Raw genomic sequence first — 18,128 nt, 5'->3', positions numbered from 1 at the left:
CACAAGCGTCTCTATTTCAAATATCACTGCAGGTTGACTGCTTTTAGCAGCATAGGTTGATTGTGGGCAACAATACTGTCGTGGTTAGCTCACCGAAACTACTGCCGATTGCCAAAGTTGCTGGCTGGTTCCGCTAGCATACAGGCTAACTATAGCCAGTTAGCTTTGTATGTAACAAAAACCCACCCATCTCGTAGGAGCGAAGCTTAACATTTCATTCAATAAAATTATGGTACAAAAGGAGCACTAACGCAACATGTCTTATGTTGACAACGTGGATGCAGATATAGTAAACTCCGAAGGCAGTCGTAATATTTACCTAGCTAGCAGTCTAGGCTAATGCTAGCTGTTGTAGTATATGACCATTCTATAACTTTCTATAAACTTTGCTTAAAGGTTTGTTATAAGGGAGTCCTATGAACTTTACTCTACATTTACTGAGAACATCTGGAAATTGTTAACATGAGTAGGGGTCCCCCCAAGACAGAAGAGACCTTTTTTGGAGTTGTGCCAGATAACAGGCATTGATTGGTTAGTTATCCGTCCAATGATATACTTACAAAATTACGTCCTATGTTGATACAATGCATAGGATATATACGTTGCTCACACAAAGAAAAGTCAGAGCGACAAATTTTGAGGTTTGGGTTGGTCGTTCTCCAAGCTCTCTGCAGGAGTCTGTAAAATTGATGCTGAATCTTTGTTTGTAATAAACCTTTTTATAATCAAGAACAGTGTCGGCGGATTCCTCTTCATACAGCATCACAGCATTACTATTTAAGACACCACAATTTTGGCGACGAGGATGGGATTGGTTGCATCTCCCAGGTCATCGTTTCATCATGGGCACTCAGGGACTGACTCCCGCTTCATTGGTCGACTATGAGGTGAGCTTTCTCACTATTTGGGCGCTGGTCAGTTCATGTGTGGCTCTGTGTGTGTTTTGTGTAGTGATTGCTGTGTGAGGGGGAGGTTCGTCCTAAATTTATTTGCGTTAAAATCAACGCAGACAGAGGGAAGTGTGAGTTAACATATGAGAAATAAGAAGAAAACAAAGCAAATGCTTTAAGGAAGCTAAGAGAAATAGAGAAAAAGGAATATGAGACAAATGAAGCAAAGGCTTAAGGAAGTTAGAGAAACAGAGGAAAAGGAAATTTAAGTGAAGAAATAGAGAAAAGGGGAGAAAAAAGTAAGGGATTAAGGAATATTCACATAGACGATGTGAAAAGAGTTTAAGGAATAGGCAAATTGGATTAAAGAAAACAGTTTAACCCTGGCCAGGGCAATTTGGCTTAAACAACATAAAGAAAAAGGAAACAAGAGAAAATAAAAACAAGAAGTAATAAGGAGAAGATAAAAGGAATACAGAGAAAATAAAAGGAATACAGAAAATAACAGGAACAATAAAGAGAAAATAACAGGAACAATAAAGAGAAAACAACAGGAACAAAGAATACAGGATAACGCCGTTAATCTGATAAAAAGCCCTTTGAAAAAAGGCGATCATAGGATGGGCCGTAGTCTTGAACTTTTATTAGATGAAAAGTTTGAGCCAGTTCTGAGAACTGAGGTGTAGACTAACAGTTCAATGGTAGGCTTCCCAATCGATTCATTGTTGACGAATAATGTCCGAAGCAGACTTCCCATTGGACTTCTATACCTAGGTAGCAAAATAATAACAAAAAAAAACCAAAAAAAAAAAAAACCAATACGGCGGAAAGCAGACTCTTTTTAGGAATTACATGCATGAATGATGTCGACTTTTGTGTGTATGAGAGAGAGTGTGTGTGAACAGCGGTGTGTGTGAACAGTGGTGTTTCTGCTGTGTGTGATAGGTTGTGCATGCGTTATAAGGATCCTATATTAGATAGATAGATAGATATATACATATATGTTTTGGTTGAGAACAGGAGTTTTAGTTATCTGTAAGGTTAAGATATTCTCTTCATTATGGCTAAAAATATGAGTCTCTTTTTGAAGAGAACGTTTTCAAAGTGTTAAAATGTATGAGCCTTCTCTGGGAGGACTTTTGTTTAATAATCTTATGAGTCTTCTTCGAAGGAGAACGTTTTCAAAAATTGCTAAAAACTTATGAGCCCATTTGGAGGATGTGAAAATAGATTAGGCTAACCTATAGTAAAAATAAGAAGCTTCAAATTAGTATTTGTGTTTTATGTTTTGTGTTGATTTGTTTTGTCCTGTGTCATTGTTGTTTTAATGTGGTCTGTTGAGGAAAAAACGGAGGAACAGCTGGTCTGTTTGCTGAAGATCATTAAGTCCTCTCTGACTTTTTGTGATCATTTAAACTGCTTTGTGATAGCATATTGCTATTTGCATTATCTGCCGCTTTGAAACTAGTAAGATTAAGAAATTTTATGTTGAAGTAAGCTGAGTGATTCTTTAGTTATTCTTCTTGGTTGAGTGTGAGCCTAGGTGCTGTGGAGTTCCTCTCACTGTGAAATCACACTGTTGACTGATCTGCACATGCCCAAGAATGCTAGGAATTCAAGTTTTCACAGAAAGTTTAGGCCACTCCTTACCTGCACTGAAGGGCAGAGACGGAGCGGCTAAAGGAGAAGGGGGGTTGAGTGCAGCTCAGTAAAACATTAAAGTGGCTGTTGCTTGACTTTGTAACTATTTGATTGGGATCCATCAAATTTATAAATGAGAGTTATGTTGATAGATAAAAAAGAGAGAGAAAATGTCATAAACACCTAGAGAAATGGCATTAGAATTTGAAATGTCCTTCTAATTAGGAAGCCTTAACTATGCTTGCTTCTGAAGCATGATAAGAAAAATTGGGAGAAAGATTTGAGGATAAAAGTAGGATAAATAAGGCTCAGGCCTGAAAGAAAAAGGAAAAAAGAGAGATTAATAGCTGGCATAGGTGATTTGCTGGAACTCAAATCAGTGATTGATCACCCTGGATTAAGAAAAGTCCAGCCTCTATACCTCTATTGAAAGTAAGAGATGAGAGGACTGATTGATGGGCTTCAGGATTGTCACCTCTGCCATTTTAAAATGTTGGACCACTTGTTTTGAGTGGTGAGGCATCTAAAATGATTTTACTTTGAATAAAACAATTCAAAATTTGATAATACTATAAGGTTTTTGATTTTGCTAAAGTTCTCCACTGTCACATGTGGTTATGTCATTGCACCAAGGAAATGAGTGACATTTGTGAAGGTGGAAAACAGAATGAATGAATCTGATTCCTGTGAAGAAACAGCAAGTCAATTCAATCCTAATGAAACAACAGACTACAGAGAGTTAAGAATGGGTAACTATTGTTACAAAAGATGGTCAGGAAAGCTGAGAGAAGAAGTGTATGCTATAGAAAGAGAAAAGAAAGTTTTTTGGGACAATGGAAAAAAGGCATGACTTTAAGAGAAAGTTAAGGGTACAATAAGGTACTAAGGTGGTTAAAGACAGAAAGAGAGTGTTGTGAAAGTGACAGAAAGACAAAGAAAGAGATAAATGTACTTTTGAATTAGGATACTGGAGTTCATACTAATATTGTTGTTACAGAGACAACTGTAGCATTGGGGTTACAATCTACAGGAGGGTAAATGTTTAGATGAAAATAGTAAAAACTGCTATACCACAAGCACAAAACTTAGGGAAAAGAGATAAATTATGTAATTTTCAGGAATGACTAATGGTAATTTCCAAGACAAATTGCTTTTGGATTTTATTGTAATTTGACATAAATAAAAAATGAATTAGGATTTGTGTAGAACAAACATATGTTTCTGTGTTGTTACTTTGATACTTTAAGTACATATTTTATGATACTTTTCTTACTTAGGTAATATTTTTGTAGCAACATTTTGAATCAATGATGTCATAAGTTAGGATTAAAAGTACAAGTAATGCTTCTCGGAGGTGTTGTGTTTTGTGTTTATTCAGTGTGCCTCGATGGATGTCAGAGCAGACCTGTCTCACTCCTCTACAAGCTGATTTGGTAGTCAACTTTGGTCCCATCCCCCACCCACTTGCACCAGAAACTGCATCTGGAGCTGGAGCAGCAGAGGAGGGGCGACAGATTTACAACTGTCCATGGTTAAGTGACTGAATTGGACACCCAGATGGCTCTCAGGGCATGACCAGAGACTGACATTAAAGAAGCAACGTCACACATGCCTACAAAGTACTTTGGTGAAACATTCACAGATGAACAATAATTGAGAGAGGACAAGCTGAAACAACCATAAAGATGAATCCAAGCTCCAAAAGTAAGAAGAAAATGAAACATCTGGAAACTAAGGACAGACTGAGGTTTAGCAAGACAAAGGATGATGATGATGATGATGATGATCAGAGTGATTCAGAAGAGTGTTATGAAAGTGAAGATGGAGACAGCAATAAAGATTTGGAGAGCAGAGGAGCTACAGGATTTCATCCTGCAGCGATTAGCATAGAAGAGTTTGAAAGAGACATGGAGCGATGCATGTCATATTTGGAGAAGCTGAAGATACAGAGGGACAAATTGCTGAAAAAAGGGTCCCAAACAGTGAAAGAACAGGACCGAGAAACTCTTAGAAAACTCAATCAAATGCAGCTGGTTGAGAATAAGAAGGACAAGAAGCAGGTTTTGGTTGTGCAGAATCAATGCCCACCAAATCAACAATTATCGCCACAATTCCAGTCAAGCCAGTTGCTCCAACCACCATTAGTGGTTCCAGTTGTTTTATATCCAGTTTGTGGACAGATACAGAACTGGAGAGGAAGAGGACGAGGAAGCTTAGGCAGAGGAAGAGGAAGAAGATTTGATTCATACTCTATGCAATCTCCACAAGCGTGTTTTACTTGTGGACAGGATGGACACTTTGCCCGTGATTGTAATAGACCAGGAAGAAACTTCAGAGGAAATTACAGAGGAGGACCAGTGAACCCTTACAGGAGTCTGGAACCAGGATTCTAGAGATGCCCAGAAGATCTGAAAGGGGGGTGTCAGCTGGTGTCATCAGGACCGGACAGAGATCCAACAATTGAGGATCAGGACAGTCACAAGTTGGTACAGATCTGCACAGATGAGCGTTGACATCAGCAGACTGACCAGAGAAAGAGGGAGGAGTGAGAGAGATCGGATTTGCTCTGACGCATCGACGCATTGACGCATCAACACATAAAAAGGAGGTAATGCACCGACAAACACACAATTAGAAAATACAATTACTCTAAAGAAGTAATTATTTTTGCTTTTAAAATAGAGTTACTCCTATGTGAACACACCTATGTGAAGGGTTAAGACATCTAAATTAAGCAAATTGGTATGAAAACCTTACATTTTGTCAGTACCTGGTGAAATCTATTCTGTTAAATTTGTAATGATTTTCCTGTGACAGTTTCTAACAAGACTAGTGACAAATATGTTACTTTGGTTAGTGTGTCAGGAAATGTTAAAAGAACATTTCACTGTTTTATTTTTGTGGTCCAATGACATAGGCAACTTTTGAAGATGTTTCTATTATTTGAGTGTTGCCCAGATAATTTATTGGGAAGTAATCTCATGTATGAATTTGAATTGGATTGATGTAAAGTTGTTACAAACAGCAGATTGAGAGTGCTGTTCTCAGAATTTGGTTAAAAGTAAGCTTAGAACAATTGTGTAACTATAAGTAAAATAGGGATGCATAGAGAATGCATAAAAACATTAGCAGTGATAATGTGAGAAAAGATAAGACAACTCCCAATCACAGATATAGTCTACTCAAATTAAAAGTTGTTTGCATTGGTTTATTTGTTGTTTATAGTGTACCAGTCATTTGTTCATGATTTCTCTCTAAGATTTGCGAATGGAAATCAGTTATTATAGCCCAATGATGGACCAGCATCTTTTGTTATTTATATAGCGGTTTAGAAATCTGATTTGAATTTCACTAGTCTGCATAAGTTGCAGTGGTGTTATTGAAGTATGTAGGGTTAAAGGGTAAAAAACAAATAATAATAACTTACAAAAACTCCAGAGTGAAGCTCTGTAGTTTATTGAATTTTGATAGTGATTACAATTGGAGAGAACGATTGTTCTGCATATTACATTAGCAAGCAGACTTGGTTTGTCTTGTGTCTAATTTAAATAGGAATGTCACATAGATGAGGTTGACAGAGTTGGACATGAGGAGATTTATTACACCCACTATCTGGTAACCAAACAGTGAAGAGAGACTTTTGTGTGGTACTTTGTAAAAAGCAAGTAATTACATGCTACAAAATGATTGGCTAAATTTTGTTTAAAATGAGGGTTTGGTTTAATTTTTTTGTTTTTTACTGTATGCTTTTTTCACATTTCTTTGAATATTGTAGTGATATATAGTGTCTTCTTATTAGTCGAAGGGGGGAAATGGAATGTGATTCATATTATTATATATTATTTTTGATATTATTAATTTTTATTTTTATTTGATGTTTTTAATTTTCATGTGTTGTCTTGCAAACGATACTGGTCAGTGTTTTCTTTTCTTCCAGAGCATATGGGGTAATGTGCAGAGGGAGATTCAGATACAAATATGGACAATATGAAGGAACTAGGAGACTTCTGAACCAGGACGGTGTGGATCTGTTCAGATTTCACCACATCAACATTGCTGAGAAGCTGCGATGTAGTGGACTACATTCCTGTGTTTGTCTGATATATATATATATGTTTGCAGAGTAATACATACTATGTATAATATTCTTGCATTGATTGTTTGAAGAATGATGTTTTTGTCATGAAGTGAATATATGGAGACCTCAGATGTTTTTCTTTTTTTTTGACGCTTAGGGAAATGGGGTCTAGGAAATAGAAGTCCTTTTTTTCAGATCCGAAGGGTCGACCTGCCTGAATTTGGACATTGTTTTGATTTTATTTCATTTTCTGAGGTTTTCACATGTATTTGCTTAAACCATAATTCTACATAAATTGATAAAGATTTATTTTCTAATTGATCTGGAGTACTAAGGTGGTCGCCTAGGCAGAGGGACCGTGAGAGAGTTTTCCTATCTTGATTGATTGATGGTTACTTGAAAAGACAGCTGCCAGATAGGTTTTTCGCTCTCACACTCCAACGATTTCATTTTGTTACACTCTATAAGTTTGTTTACACTCCGAAAGTTATATTATAAGGAACATGTTATAATGAGAAATGTTATTCCTACTCTTCTTGTTTTTCGAGACTTTATTAAGTCTCGAAGGGGGGAAATGTAGTATATGACCATTCTATAACTTTCTATAAACTTTGCTTAAAGGTTTGTTATAAGGGAGTCCTATGAACTTTACTCTACATTTACTGAGAACATCTGGAAATTGTTAACATGAGTAGGGGTCCCCCCAAGACAGAAGAGACCTTTTTTGGAGTTGTGCCAGATAACAGGCATTGATTGGTTAGTTATCCGTCCAATGATATACTTACAAAATTACGTCCTATGTTGATACAATGCATAGGATATATACGTTGCTCACACAAAGAAAAGTCAGAGCGACAAATTTTGAGGTTTGGGTTGGTCATTCTCCAAGCTCTCTGCAGGAGTCTGTAAAATTGATGCTGAATCTTTGTTTGTAATAAACCTTTTTATAATCAAGAACAGTGTCGGCGGATTCCTCTTCATACAGCATCACAGCATTACTATTTAAGACACCACACTGTCTAAACTTGTGAAAAGCCGAACATCATCCCCGTCCAAGCTGTGTTTCACTTTCCCTCCAATATTATTATACACATAATAAAGACACATGGACTCGGTCGAGACCAAAAGCCATATTTTGCCACCACTACTTTGTCACCAGTGGCACAGACCGAGCCCATAGACTTAGGGCTTTCGGGGCTTTCGTCTGTCGTCTCCCCAACGTGACGTAATGCAATGCATTGTGGGGGAAAAGGGAATCATTGCAAACCGCTGTAAAATAGTACTACTTTTCGTATTTTATTCTGTTTTGTGATATCCATTGTATTTGATGTTGTTGGGTAACAGTTTAAATGTTTATTACCAACAAGCAAATTGCGCAAATTCATTAGAAAATAAACGTGTGTAGCCCAAAGAAAGTGGCCGCGCTAACTGCTTGATGGTGTTTTAAGCCCCCAACGTCGACTTCACAAACCACTAACTCTAACCATTGCCTAATCCTTGTGCCGACGTTGGGGGCTTAAAACACCAAACACCGCGCTAACTGCGCCTCCAGTTGTTCCACACTCTGACCTAGTTGGTGGCGTATACGTGATAAAAAAACATAGTATTTGGCGGCCAGACTTCGACATATATATATGTGTGTGTGCGTGCGGCTACTGTATACTAACTGACTCTGAGTTAGTGCTTAGCACTCATGAAACCTCCTAATAGTCAGAGAGATAAACACATTCTGTTACTTTGGGAGAGTAAATTGAATTCCGTGATGGACTTTTGAAGATATAGGCATGACTTTGCAACTGGATATGACCAGAAATAAATGGGGCCACTCACTGAAACTGTTCCCCTTCAACCTGCAAAAAATATCTTGGAAATGAAAGGTGCTGCTTTGAATGATTTATTTGTTATATGACCCAAGTAAATTGTGGCCTGGTGAGTTTGTGAAAAAAAAGAGAGGAAAGTGTTTTTTTTATTCATCAGTCATTTAAGAGGGTTGTTTAAAAGAGGATTTAATAGAGGATTAAAGAGTGATTTTAATTAATAGATAGGGGAAATTGATTATAGTAATTGAGAGACAAGGAGGCACAAAGAAAAGGGAATAATTAAAGTAATGAGAAATAAAGAGAGAAAAAACAGTATAATAAAGTGATTAATAGTGGATGTGGTTGTTTTCAGGCATTTTCTCCAATTCTCTCAGTAAGCACCCCACATCTCCTGCATATATGGTAACCCAAGCTCTCAGATCTATCACATAAAATCATAGGTATTTTATGTTCTCTTTTTATATTGCCTTGTTTTTCTTTTTTATCTCCTGCTTTAAATTGACTTGACGATGAAAGATGCATTGCAAAAAACTTCCGTTGCTTTGTCTCTTATGAGCTGCCCAACATGTATAGATAATCGATTTAGCTGTATGGTGTCTCTTTTACCTCAGGAGCTTTTGATGGAATTTATATAACCATAACACAAAAAAATGAAATCAATGTTTGGAAAAAGTCAATCCAAGTCTGCGCCCGTGCATCGCTAATGAGGGACAATTAAATATTCTAGAGATGTAAGTGTCATTAGGCAATCATAAGGCCTTAGAAGGTCAGCGCCAAGGGTGTCGTGCAACCTTCTACAACCACTTCCTGTCCCAGGGGAATCTCGAATGAGTATTGATCAAGCAGCCCAACATGAATGGTAGTTAAGCTGTTAAGTCTATTAGCTTACTATTAAAGCTCCATGAACTCCTGTTACAGCAGGGCACCTTTATGTGTGACATTTGGTTCCAATCATAAACTTATGAGAAAGTGAGAAAAAGAAATATGACCCTTTTAAATATACTATGAATTCAGATGTGAGTGTATTTTGAGAGAGGGCAAGGAAATCACTCAGTTCTTTGAATTACAGCCAAAGCATGGCGTAATGTAAAAGATAAACCTGACAGTACTGTAATAAAATAAGAGCTCAAAGTCTTTCTGCTGCGTTAGCTTCATTGTGAGTCAGCCAGTCCTCCATGTCATGCCCTACAGATATCTTTCCCTGTTTATTGTTAGAAGGTTTGGAAGTATGAGCTACATTTATTCTCAGGTGTTGACTTTAACAAAACATCTATTTACTTTTAATGGAAATATATTGTTTACACTGGTATAGCTCCTGTAATATATACATCTGTCTCTTCCTTAGTTCATTTATTTATATTACAAGGAAGTTATATTCTGTGGCACGCACGCGTGCGTGCGCGCACACACACACACACACACACACACACACACACACACACACACACAGTGGATAGGCAAAAATATAAGTCAGCTGTAATTACAGTAAATAAAAAAAAAAATCAAACTATGTATTCTCTTTTCTGTTTTGGGCTGCTATCTAGGGATAGTATACCTGAGAAGGATAGCACATAAATACTTAACAGTTTTTCTCTACATGGCACTTGTTCATTATCATTTTTATGAGCTTTGCATGCTGAGTTTTCATCGCGGGCCATTTGGCTGTTGGCCAGAGGTTCTGCCAGTTGTTATTAGAATTGCAGCAGGGTTTACAGGATGCACACGCTGAAGCTACAAATCTCAGTTGTGCAGGTATGGGTAATTACAAAAGCGATCCTCCACAGCTAAGAGTGAAAACAATTAACCAAGTGTATAAAGATAAGTCAGTGGTTGATACCATTGGTTTTTCATGGAGAATCAGCAGTGCCAGATTAACCCACTAGGGGGCCCTGGGGCTGTAAGAATGAGCTGTTGGCTCCTGTTGACCACCCACCTCCTACTCTTTGTGCACTGTGTATGTGCCAGGTTACCTTTAAGAGCAGCACACACAGCAGACCACCCATGGCAGATTAATAATATTTCCCCTAGAGCCCCAGAAACAAATCAGTGCTTCTTAGCTGGATTACTATCTGAGGGTTATGGTAATTTTATATAATTTTTATACAGGGGCATCATACAAGACTGAGTACAGATTAGGTCTTAATGAAGGACCCTTAAAGTTCTTGGTCTAGGTGGGGCATATTCTGACACAAATGTGCAATTTATTAAATGACAACAAATCAATTCACAAACAATGACTCTGGGGCCCTGGGGCATTTTTTTTGACAAAATAAATATCCCCCCATAATGTTTTTTTTAAATAAGTATGTTTTTGTTATATTTTCACTTCATTACGCAAGTGCTTTGATTAATTCATTAATTCTCAGAGATGATTAAGAAAAGATATTGTTAACAGCACTTTTCTCAGCACCTTTGTTCATAGGTTAGATTGTGTGGTGCAGTGCTGATGTTAGTGAGTGAAGAGGTGCTGTGCAAACACAGAATGAGGAAATGAAATCTCATTAATAAAAGAACAGAGGAGTGAGTCTCTGTATCACTGTAGGATTGTTTTACAACATTTTTTGTTCATTCTTCTCCCCATGTATGTGCTCTGAATTCTAACTTGCCAAATTATTCCAAGCAGTTCAAGCCGAGGGCTTTTAATTTAATCGTTACTTATTTGAAACATTCCATTGAAACATCAAATTAACACAGTTCTTCTGTAAAAGATCATGATTATGGTGACAGTCGTGACAGAATACAGAGACACATCACATTCACAGAAGATCACATTATCACGTCAGCTTTAGTCGGTTACAGGCTCCTTCAATAAATGTAACTGTGTAATTTCACAGAGAAGAAAGGGCTGGTGTTGACATCAATGAACTGTCCATGGTGAAATGCTTTAATTTGTATAAATGGCCTGGTTTGAATATGCTGCAAATATATACAAATCTGCATTTGTAATGTAAATTCTAAATTATTCATTATGTTGTTTAATCTGACACATCTACTGCTATGATACAACTGCACCCAGATATATTTTGTATGTGTGAGTTTAAGAAATAGTGAGCATAAATATTTCCATTGTATATGTGTGTGTACAATGCAGCATATGAGCTCAGCTCACATGCGAGCAGCGTAAAAGTCATTGCACAGGGGTATGAATCTCATCTGAATCACCTGAACTGATCCTCAGGACTCCTCCAGATTCATCTCACTAACTATACACTCCTTCTACTGAACCCTTTGATGTATTATGACATGTTGTCAACAGGAAATTGATTTAAGTGCTTGTAGCTTCTATTGATTTCTTTGCCTTTTATTTTTTCAAGTATGAACCTTTTCCACAAGACAATGCAGCAAGTAACTATTGTGCTATTTTTTGCTCCTGAATAAATTGCACGCATGTTGTACAGTGTTTGACCTTGCCATTTTCTCAGTTTTTAATAAATACATACCGTTAAGCTTTTCAATGACTTGGCTCTTTTATTGTCTTTTAGACATAGTAAATACTACTATTCAATATGAGCCTACTTTTTAAATAATTTGGTTAGGTTTCTTTTTATTCCCAGTCTGCTTTTACTGTATGGTACAACGTATACAATTGCACCATAGAACAAATATAAACACAGCACTGGGAACAACCTCATTACTCATATTCTATTAATGTTTTTTAAAATATCTTGGTCATGATTTGTCTTGTTTTCTCCGAGTAAATCCCTTGTCAATTCACAGTCTGAGAGTTTGATCAGTGAAGTTCTCATTCACTGTGAGCATAAAGAATGGTTGATCCCATTCTTGATGTCGATGCCGTGGCAAATGTCATTCGGGGTTGTGCTAATTTCAGAGTGTCTGAGTGCTGCAACTATTTAAATCTCATTTATGATTGACATCTATACAGAAACATTACCAGAGAGCATCACATGGATTGCCTGTCGGAGGCAGAGAGAGAGAGAAAGAGAGACACATATACTGTGCGGCGCAAAAGAGTCATTGTATAACAGGTCAAAAAAAGATTTGCCGAGTGAATATTGGAGCATGCAGTGAAAGTGGGGCACATCCCACCGGGTAGTCCGTTATGATTATGTTGTTTTCAAAAACCAAAGAGATATGGTGACAGGGTTGAGATAACTCCAGATCAATAGGCAATTTTCACTTATTTACTTTGTGAGTTAGTCATTCACTCCTTCAGATCCTCTGTCACAGTGAGCTTTAGTCATCCACATCAGACATCCATCTGGACCAGCACCAGAGCAGGCGGTGCCTCAGCCACTTTGGCCCTGCGATGCAGCAGATGAGTCAGGCTACTGAAGGATGGCGTGGCGTTAAGGAGAAGTTCCTTGAGCCCTGCTCGAAACTCTTGGCGAATCAAGCAGTAGAGCACGGGGTTGAGGCAGCTGTTGGTGTGTGCCAAACACACAGTCAGGGGGAAGGTGTAAGCCTGCGCATTGTAGAAGGCCTTGCTGAAGGGAACAAGGTCAAACTTTATTAGCACTCCCCACAGTGTCAGGGCCTGATTGGGAAGCCAGCACAGAAAGAAGGACAGAACCACGATGACAATGGATTTGGTCACTTTGGAGCGACGCTTTTGCCGGCCCTGCTCAACCTCTGGGCCCCCTGCTCCTGTGATTCGTCGGCTGAGGATTAGGCGGACTAGCAGCAGGTAGCAGACAGTAATTATGATCAGAGGAATAAGGAATCCCAACAGGACCTTTTGCAGCTGGTAGAGACCCAAAAGAAACTGTGGATCCCAGTTGCCTGAGTCCGGGAAGCGCACCAGGCAAAGCTCCTCATCTGACACCTGGACGCTGGTAGAGTAGATGGCATGAGGCAGAGTGGCCAGCAGAGAGACAGCCCATATGCCCAGGCTGGTCCACTTGGCTCTAGTGGCTGCCGCCCGTCGGCTGTGCATCTTCAGCGCGGAGCAGATAGAGTAATAACGTGCCACACTCATAGCGGTGAGGAAGTATACACTGGCATACATGTTCATGGTGGTGACAGAGCTGATGATTTTGCACATCACACGGCCAAACGGCCATCGGAAGTCCAGGGCTGTGTCCACCGCCCAGAAAGGTAAAGTCAGAACAAACTGGAGGTCTGTGATAGCCAGTCCCATCACAAAGCAGTTGATGGATGATTGCTTCTGCCTGTAACGTGAGTGCAGCAGATACAGAGCCAGTGAGTTTCCTACCAGCCCGAGTGCACAGACTATGGAGTAGACACACGCTATCATCACACGCACCACTAAACTGGAGTTGTCTCCTGGAAATTCCATGATAGATTCCTTGGTGAGGAGCTGCAGCCAGCAGTGCAGCGACAGGTTGCTGGTGGAACCGCCGCTACAGTTTCCAGTGTTGTCCTCCAGTAGTATCTGCTGCTCACATGGCTCTGGAGCCAGTGTTTGAACTCCAGTCTCATTCAGCTGCATGGCTGGACTCTCTTGCTCACATGTTACCTTGGACATTAGAGTTGGACAGCATTGTGTTATAAAAGAGAGATAAAAAAAAGTTTGGATGATGGCATTTTGAGCATTCCTGATGTATCTGTGTCAGGTTATCTCCCACTGCAGTGAATATGCTATCCTCTGCCACGATTACCCTCCTCTCCTCTCTCCACGACTACTCAGCTCTGCGCGCCACGTCTGTTTATAGGTTCCACGGGAACGCGCAGCGCTCAGTCGCGCGGTCGACGCTCATCTCCTCCACCAGTCAGATTATTGGACCAGCCACAACAAAGTCTCCCAGCACGTCGGTTTGGGGTTGAATGTGAATTTATTTTGACACGACACCGGCACCTTCGAGACAATCGTGTTTGTGCTATGCCGCTTAAAGACGTGGAAACAATGGCGCGCGTAAAAAATGAAAATATGTAAGGAGGACGCCTGCATGTGCTGAATTCCGACTGAAGATTAACACACACTGTCCTGGGTTTGAGGTTCTCACTTTACACATCTGATGAGGAGGAGCAGGAGAACGCTCGATGTTACTGGGCTTTTGGAAAAGAGCAGCATACTGCGCTGTGACTTGTGCATTCCGTGTAGACCTATAGTGTACATGTGCTTTTCACAAATTCCCCAGCAGTTGCAACTTTTTAAAAGAGAAACGAAACGAGGTCGGGAGCGTCTGTTATAATACACCATGTCAATAAACTGCGTTGTTAAAAGGAACACGCTGAAAATAAAGGTGTTATTGCAAATACTACTACTGCTAGTACTATACTATTACTGATAATAATAATAATAATAATAATAATAATAATAATAATGTAGGCTATATTGCACTTTTTAAAACATTACAAATGATCCTTAATATATGTCTAAATGTTTTTTTTATGTACGCTTATATTTACTTTATTTATAAATGACTTTGATTATAAATACGATCAAAGAGAGAGAATTGTGAAGATTTGTATTTGCTAATAATCATCAAGTTGTTTTTTTCATTTAGAAGAGTGAATGGAGTTATGCAGGAATTCGAAGGAAATCACTAGAAGTAAATATATCGAAAATAAAATCATACGGGAGTTCATTACAAACAAGCTGAAACATTTATAAATCCCTAAAATGTTTTCTGGCTCAGAATTTACTTTGCAGCTTGTTACAATAACTATCTGTGGGTTGCTGTTCAAATTGTAATGTACATGCTTCCACATGATGTGCTGCAAAAACCACAGTAATTTTCCTTCAGTTCTTGTTGGCTTCAAACTGGCATCAACAAAAACATGCTACGCCACCTTGTTGAAGCCGATGTTATATTTCCAAACAGCGAAGGCCAGGTAGACTTCAGAATAAGGGTAGAAACAGTTTTAAAGTTGTCCACATATACTATAACAAATATTACTGGTGTATTACCCTCTTACCTTAAGTTTTTTGGAGTCACTTCTCTTGTCCGTATGAAATCCCCCCTGTACGTTTTTGAGCAAACTAAAAAGACATGACTGGATAAAAAAATTAATCTGCACTGTTTTAATCCGTTGCGACCCAGTTCTTGACACTTTAACAACCCTTAAACCTCCGCAAGCACTGACAGCATGCCTGGTTTAATGTTCTAAGCGTTCAAATCTGTAATAGAGTAGGCTAAGTCTGAAAGGTCACCACAGATATAACCACTTTATTTTGATGTGTGAAAGTATGAACATTGCGTGAGAATGTATGCGTGTAGGTGTTTCTGTGTGTGTGTGTGTGTGTGTGTGTGTGTGTGTGTGTAATGTTAACGTTAGGGACTGTTCATTATTTATTTAAAGTGCCCATATTATGAAAAAATAACTTTTTCTGGGATTTAGGGTGTTCTTTTGTGTCTCTGGTGCTTCCACACACATACAAACTTTGAAAAAAATCCATCCATGCTGTTTAGAGTGAGATACGGTTTCTGAATGTGTCCTGCCTTCAGTCTCTGGGTGAGCTGTTCAAAATCGGCATGGCTTGTGAAGTCACAAGCCGAAACGAGCAGGCTAACCGAAACCATTAGCTCGTAGCGTTAGCATGCTAACGCTAGCATGCTAACGCTAGCATGCTACCTCATTCTCAATAGCAAAGCACTGCTACAACACACACAAGTTCACCCTAATCTACAAAAGAACTACTTACATGTGCGCCTTCATTTAGAAGTCTCCCAGCTAATCCTGCCTTGTAACTGACCGAAGTTGTAGAAACAGCCTTTCTTTTACTGTCTATGGAGCTAGCTAGCTGACATGGTCTACATCTGAGCTACTGCACATGTGCGAGTGCAATCAAAGATATTACAGAAGAAGAAGAAGAAAAGAGGTCTCACTCTGTAGCTAAAACAGAGACCAGCTGAAAAGCGGATCTGCAGCAGTGAGAGAGAGCACTGCAGTACAACAAAAATATGGTGTTTTTTGAAAATTAAACCATGTAAACCTATTCTGGTACAACCTTAAAATACAATATGAACCTGAAAATGAGCATAATATGGCTGCTTTAAGGGGCCACCGGTGGAGTTTTGGGACCTGGGAAAAGACTTGACCCTCCCCTCGGCAGTAATAATTTTTCTATGACCCTCCAAAATGATTTAAAAAAGTCGCATGACCCTCCCCTTATGTGCTAGTTTGCACTTAGCAAAGATGAACAGATGCCACTTGATTTTTACAGCCATTAACATACATGAGTTAACCTCTGCATTCTCATCTTACACATCATACTCCTCTGTTATGGTGTGGTGGCCATTTCAGTAGATTTACTCACTAACATAGTTGTGAAAACACAATAAGCATGGAAACTAAATGCACACTTCCTGCATTACTGCATTACTTCAAATACTAAGTTCCTCCTCTAGTAAACTAGTATTCATATGAAATAAAACAATAAAACATTGAGACCATTCAGCAAAGGACACTGGGAAATAACAAATTCAACACTGGTTGCTATGGACTCGTCACTAGGCTTCCTCAGTCATTGTATATTTTAGCACATAGGTAAAGCTGCCGAAGCTGAACATTATATTCCAAAACATATATGTTTATTTTTAAAGCAGATTTTAAATTACATTGTAACAATTTGCCCTTATGAAATCCAATCGCAGCACGGCTGTCTTGGAACGCAATAGACAGACGGTGGCGGAATGCCCCGACACTTAAATTCAACTAGAATGTAACAGTGAACAATCAGTGTTGGACATACATTCTGTTGAGATGCCTCTCCAAACGTAGAAACGAAGCGCAGTCACACCATAAAACGTTGAGACACGTTGAGAAAAAAGATCCGCATTTTGCCGTAATCCAATGACACGAAAAAAAAGTAATCCACAGCGATAAGTAGATCCACAAAAAGGTAAATGACACGGTGTATCCAGCAAGGCCTATACGAGCGTCACATTCACCAGCCAGCTCCAAACAGGTGAACGAGGCCTCTCCACTTCGTCGTTTAAACAAAGTGGAATAAACGTATAAAAGTCCAAATCTACACAAAACCCTCAATCAATTAGTAAGCTGACATCACATGTATATACATGGCATTTAGGAAACCTTTATTGCAACGTTGGCACGGCAAGATGTCCAGACATAGTGCAACAGTAACTTTCGTTTTTTGCGTCCTGCTGCTCCCATCGTCAGCCAGGTAATATTTTTTTTACTAAAGCAGTATATGAAATCTGATGTATTACCTACCACCATTTAGTTGTTTTGTGTTATTTAAGATATTTATAAAATATCTGGTCATGCCAGATATAATTAATTATTCCACTCATTTTTTTAAACAATGCAATTACATGTTTCAGCCACAAGGGGGGCAGTGCTCCCTCTGCCCCCCAGCAAACTCATGGGTCAGACCCATCTGGTAGCGAAGGAGGGCAGAGACTGAGAGCTACATGAAAAAATATGCACCAAACAAGCCACTTTGAAATGTTGCTTTTTTCATGAATACAAAAGTTAGGTGACCCCCCCTCCTAGACTAAACAATGTTGGGTGACCCTCCCCTCAACAAAGAATAAAAAGACATGACCCTCCCCTATTTTCCTCCGGTGGTCCATTCCATAAATACCGAACAGTCCCTTAGTACAACAAAAAAAACATGAATCAATCTCTTTCTTGTTCACTCACTAATTAAACTATGTATTTGCACGAGTGGGAGCCTACTAGCGGGTACGCAGTTTTTGTGCGTACTATGAAGTAGAATCCTGCCAGCCAGGAAGTTTAGTCAGGTGTGAATAGATGTGAGGAGAAGATCATTATTGGAGTTTCTGGGATTTTGTATGTCTCTTGACT

At 39.0% G+C, this 18,128-nt stretch overlaps 1 protein-coding gene across 1 annotated transcript; it reads right to left on the bottom strand.

The window, feature by feature from the left end:
* Positions 1-12,098: 12,098 nt before the first annotated feature.
* On the bottom strand, positions 12,099-14,107 carry rxfp3.2b (relaxin family peptide receptor 3.2b). Its single transcript, XM_031318515.2, has one exon. It carries the CDS (start codon positions 13,873-13,875, stop codon positions 12,637-12,639), a length of 1,239 nt encoding a protein of 412 aa, XP_031174375.1. The 5' UTR covers positions 13,876-14,107; the 3' UTR covers positions 12,099-12,636.
* Positions 14,108-18,128: the final 4,021 nt, after the last annotated feature.

Source organism: Sander lucioperca, chromosome 11, assembly GCF_008315115.2.
Source record: "Sander lucioperca isolate FBNREF2018 chromosome 11, SLUC_FBN_1.2, whole genome shotgun sequence".
NCBI classification, from domain to species: Eukaryota; Metazoa; Chordata; class Actinopteri; order Perciformes; family Percidae; genus Sander; species Sander lucioperca.
This window is presented reverse-complemented; position numbering and strand designations above follow the sequence as displayed.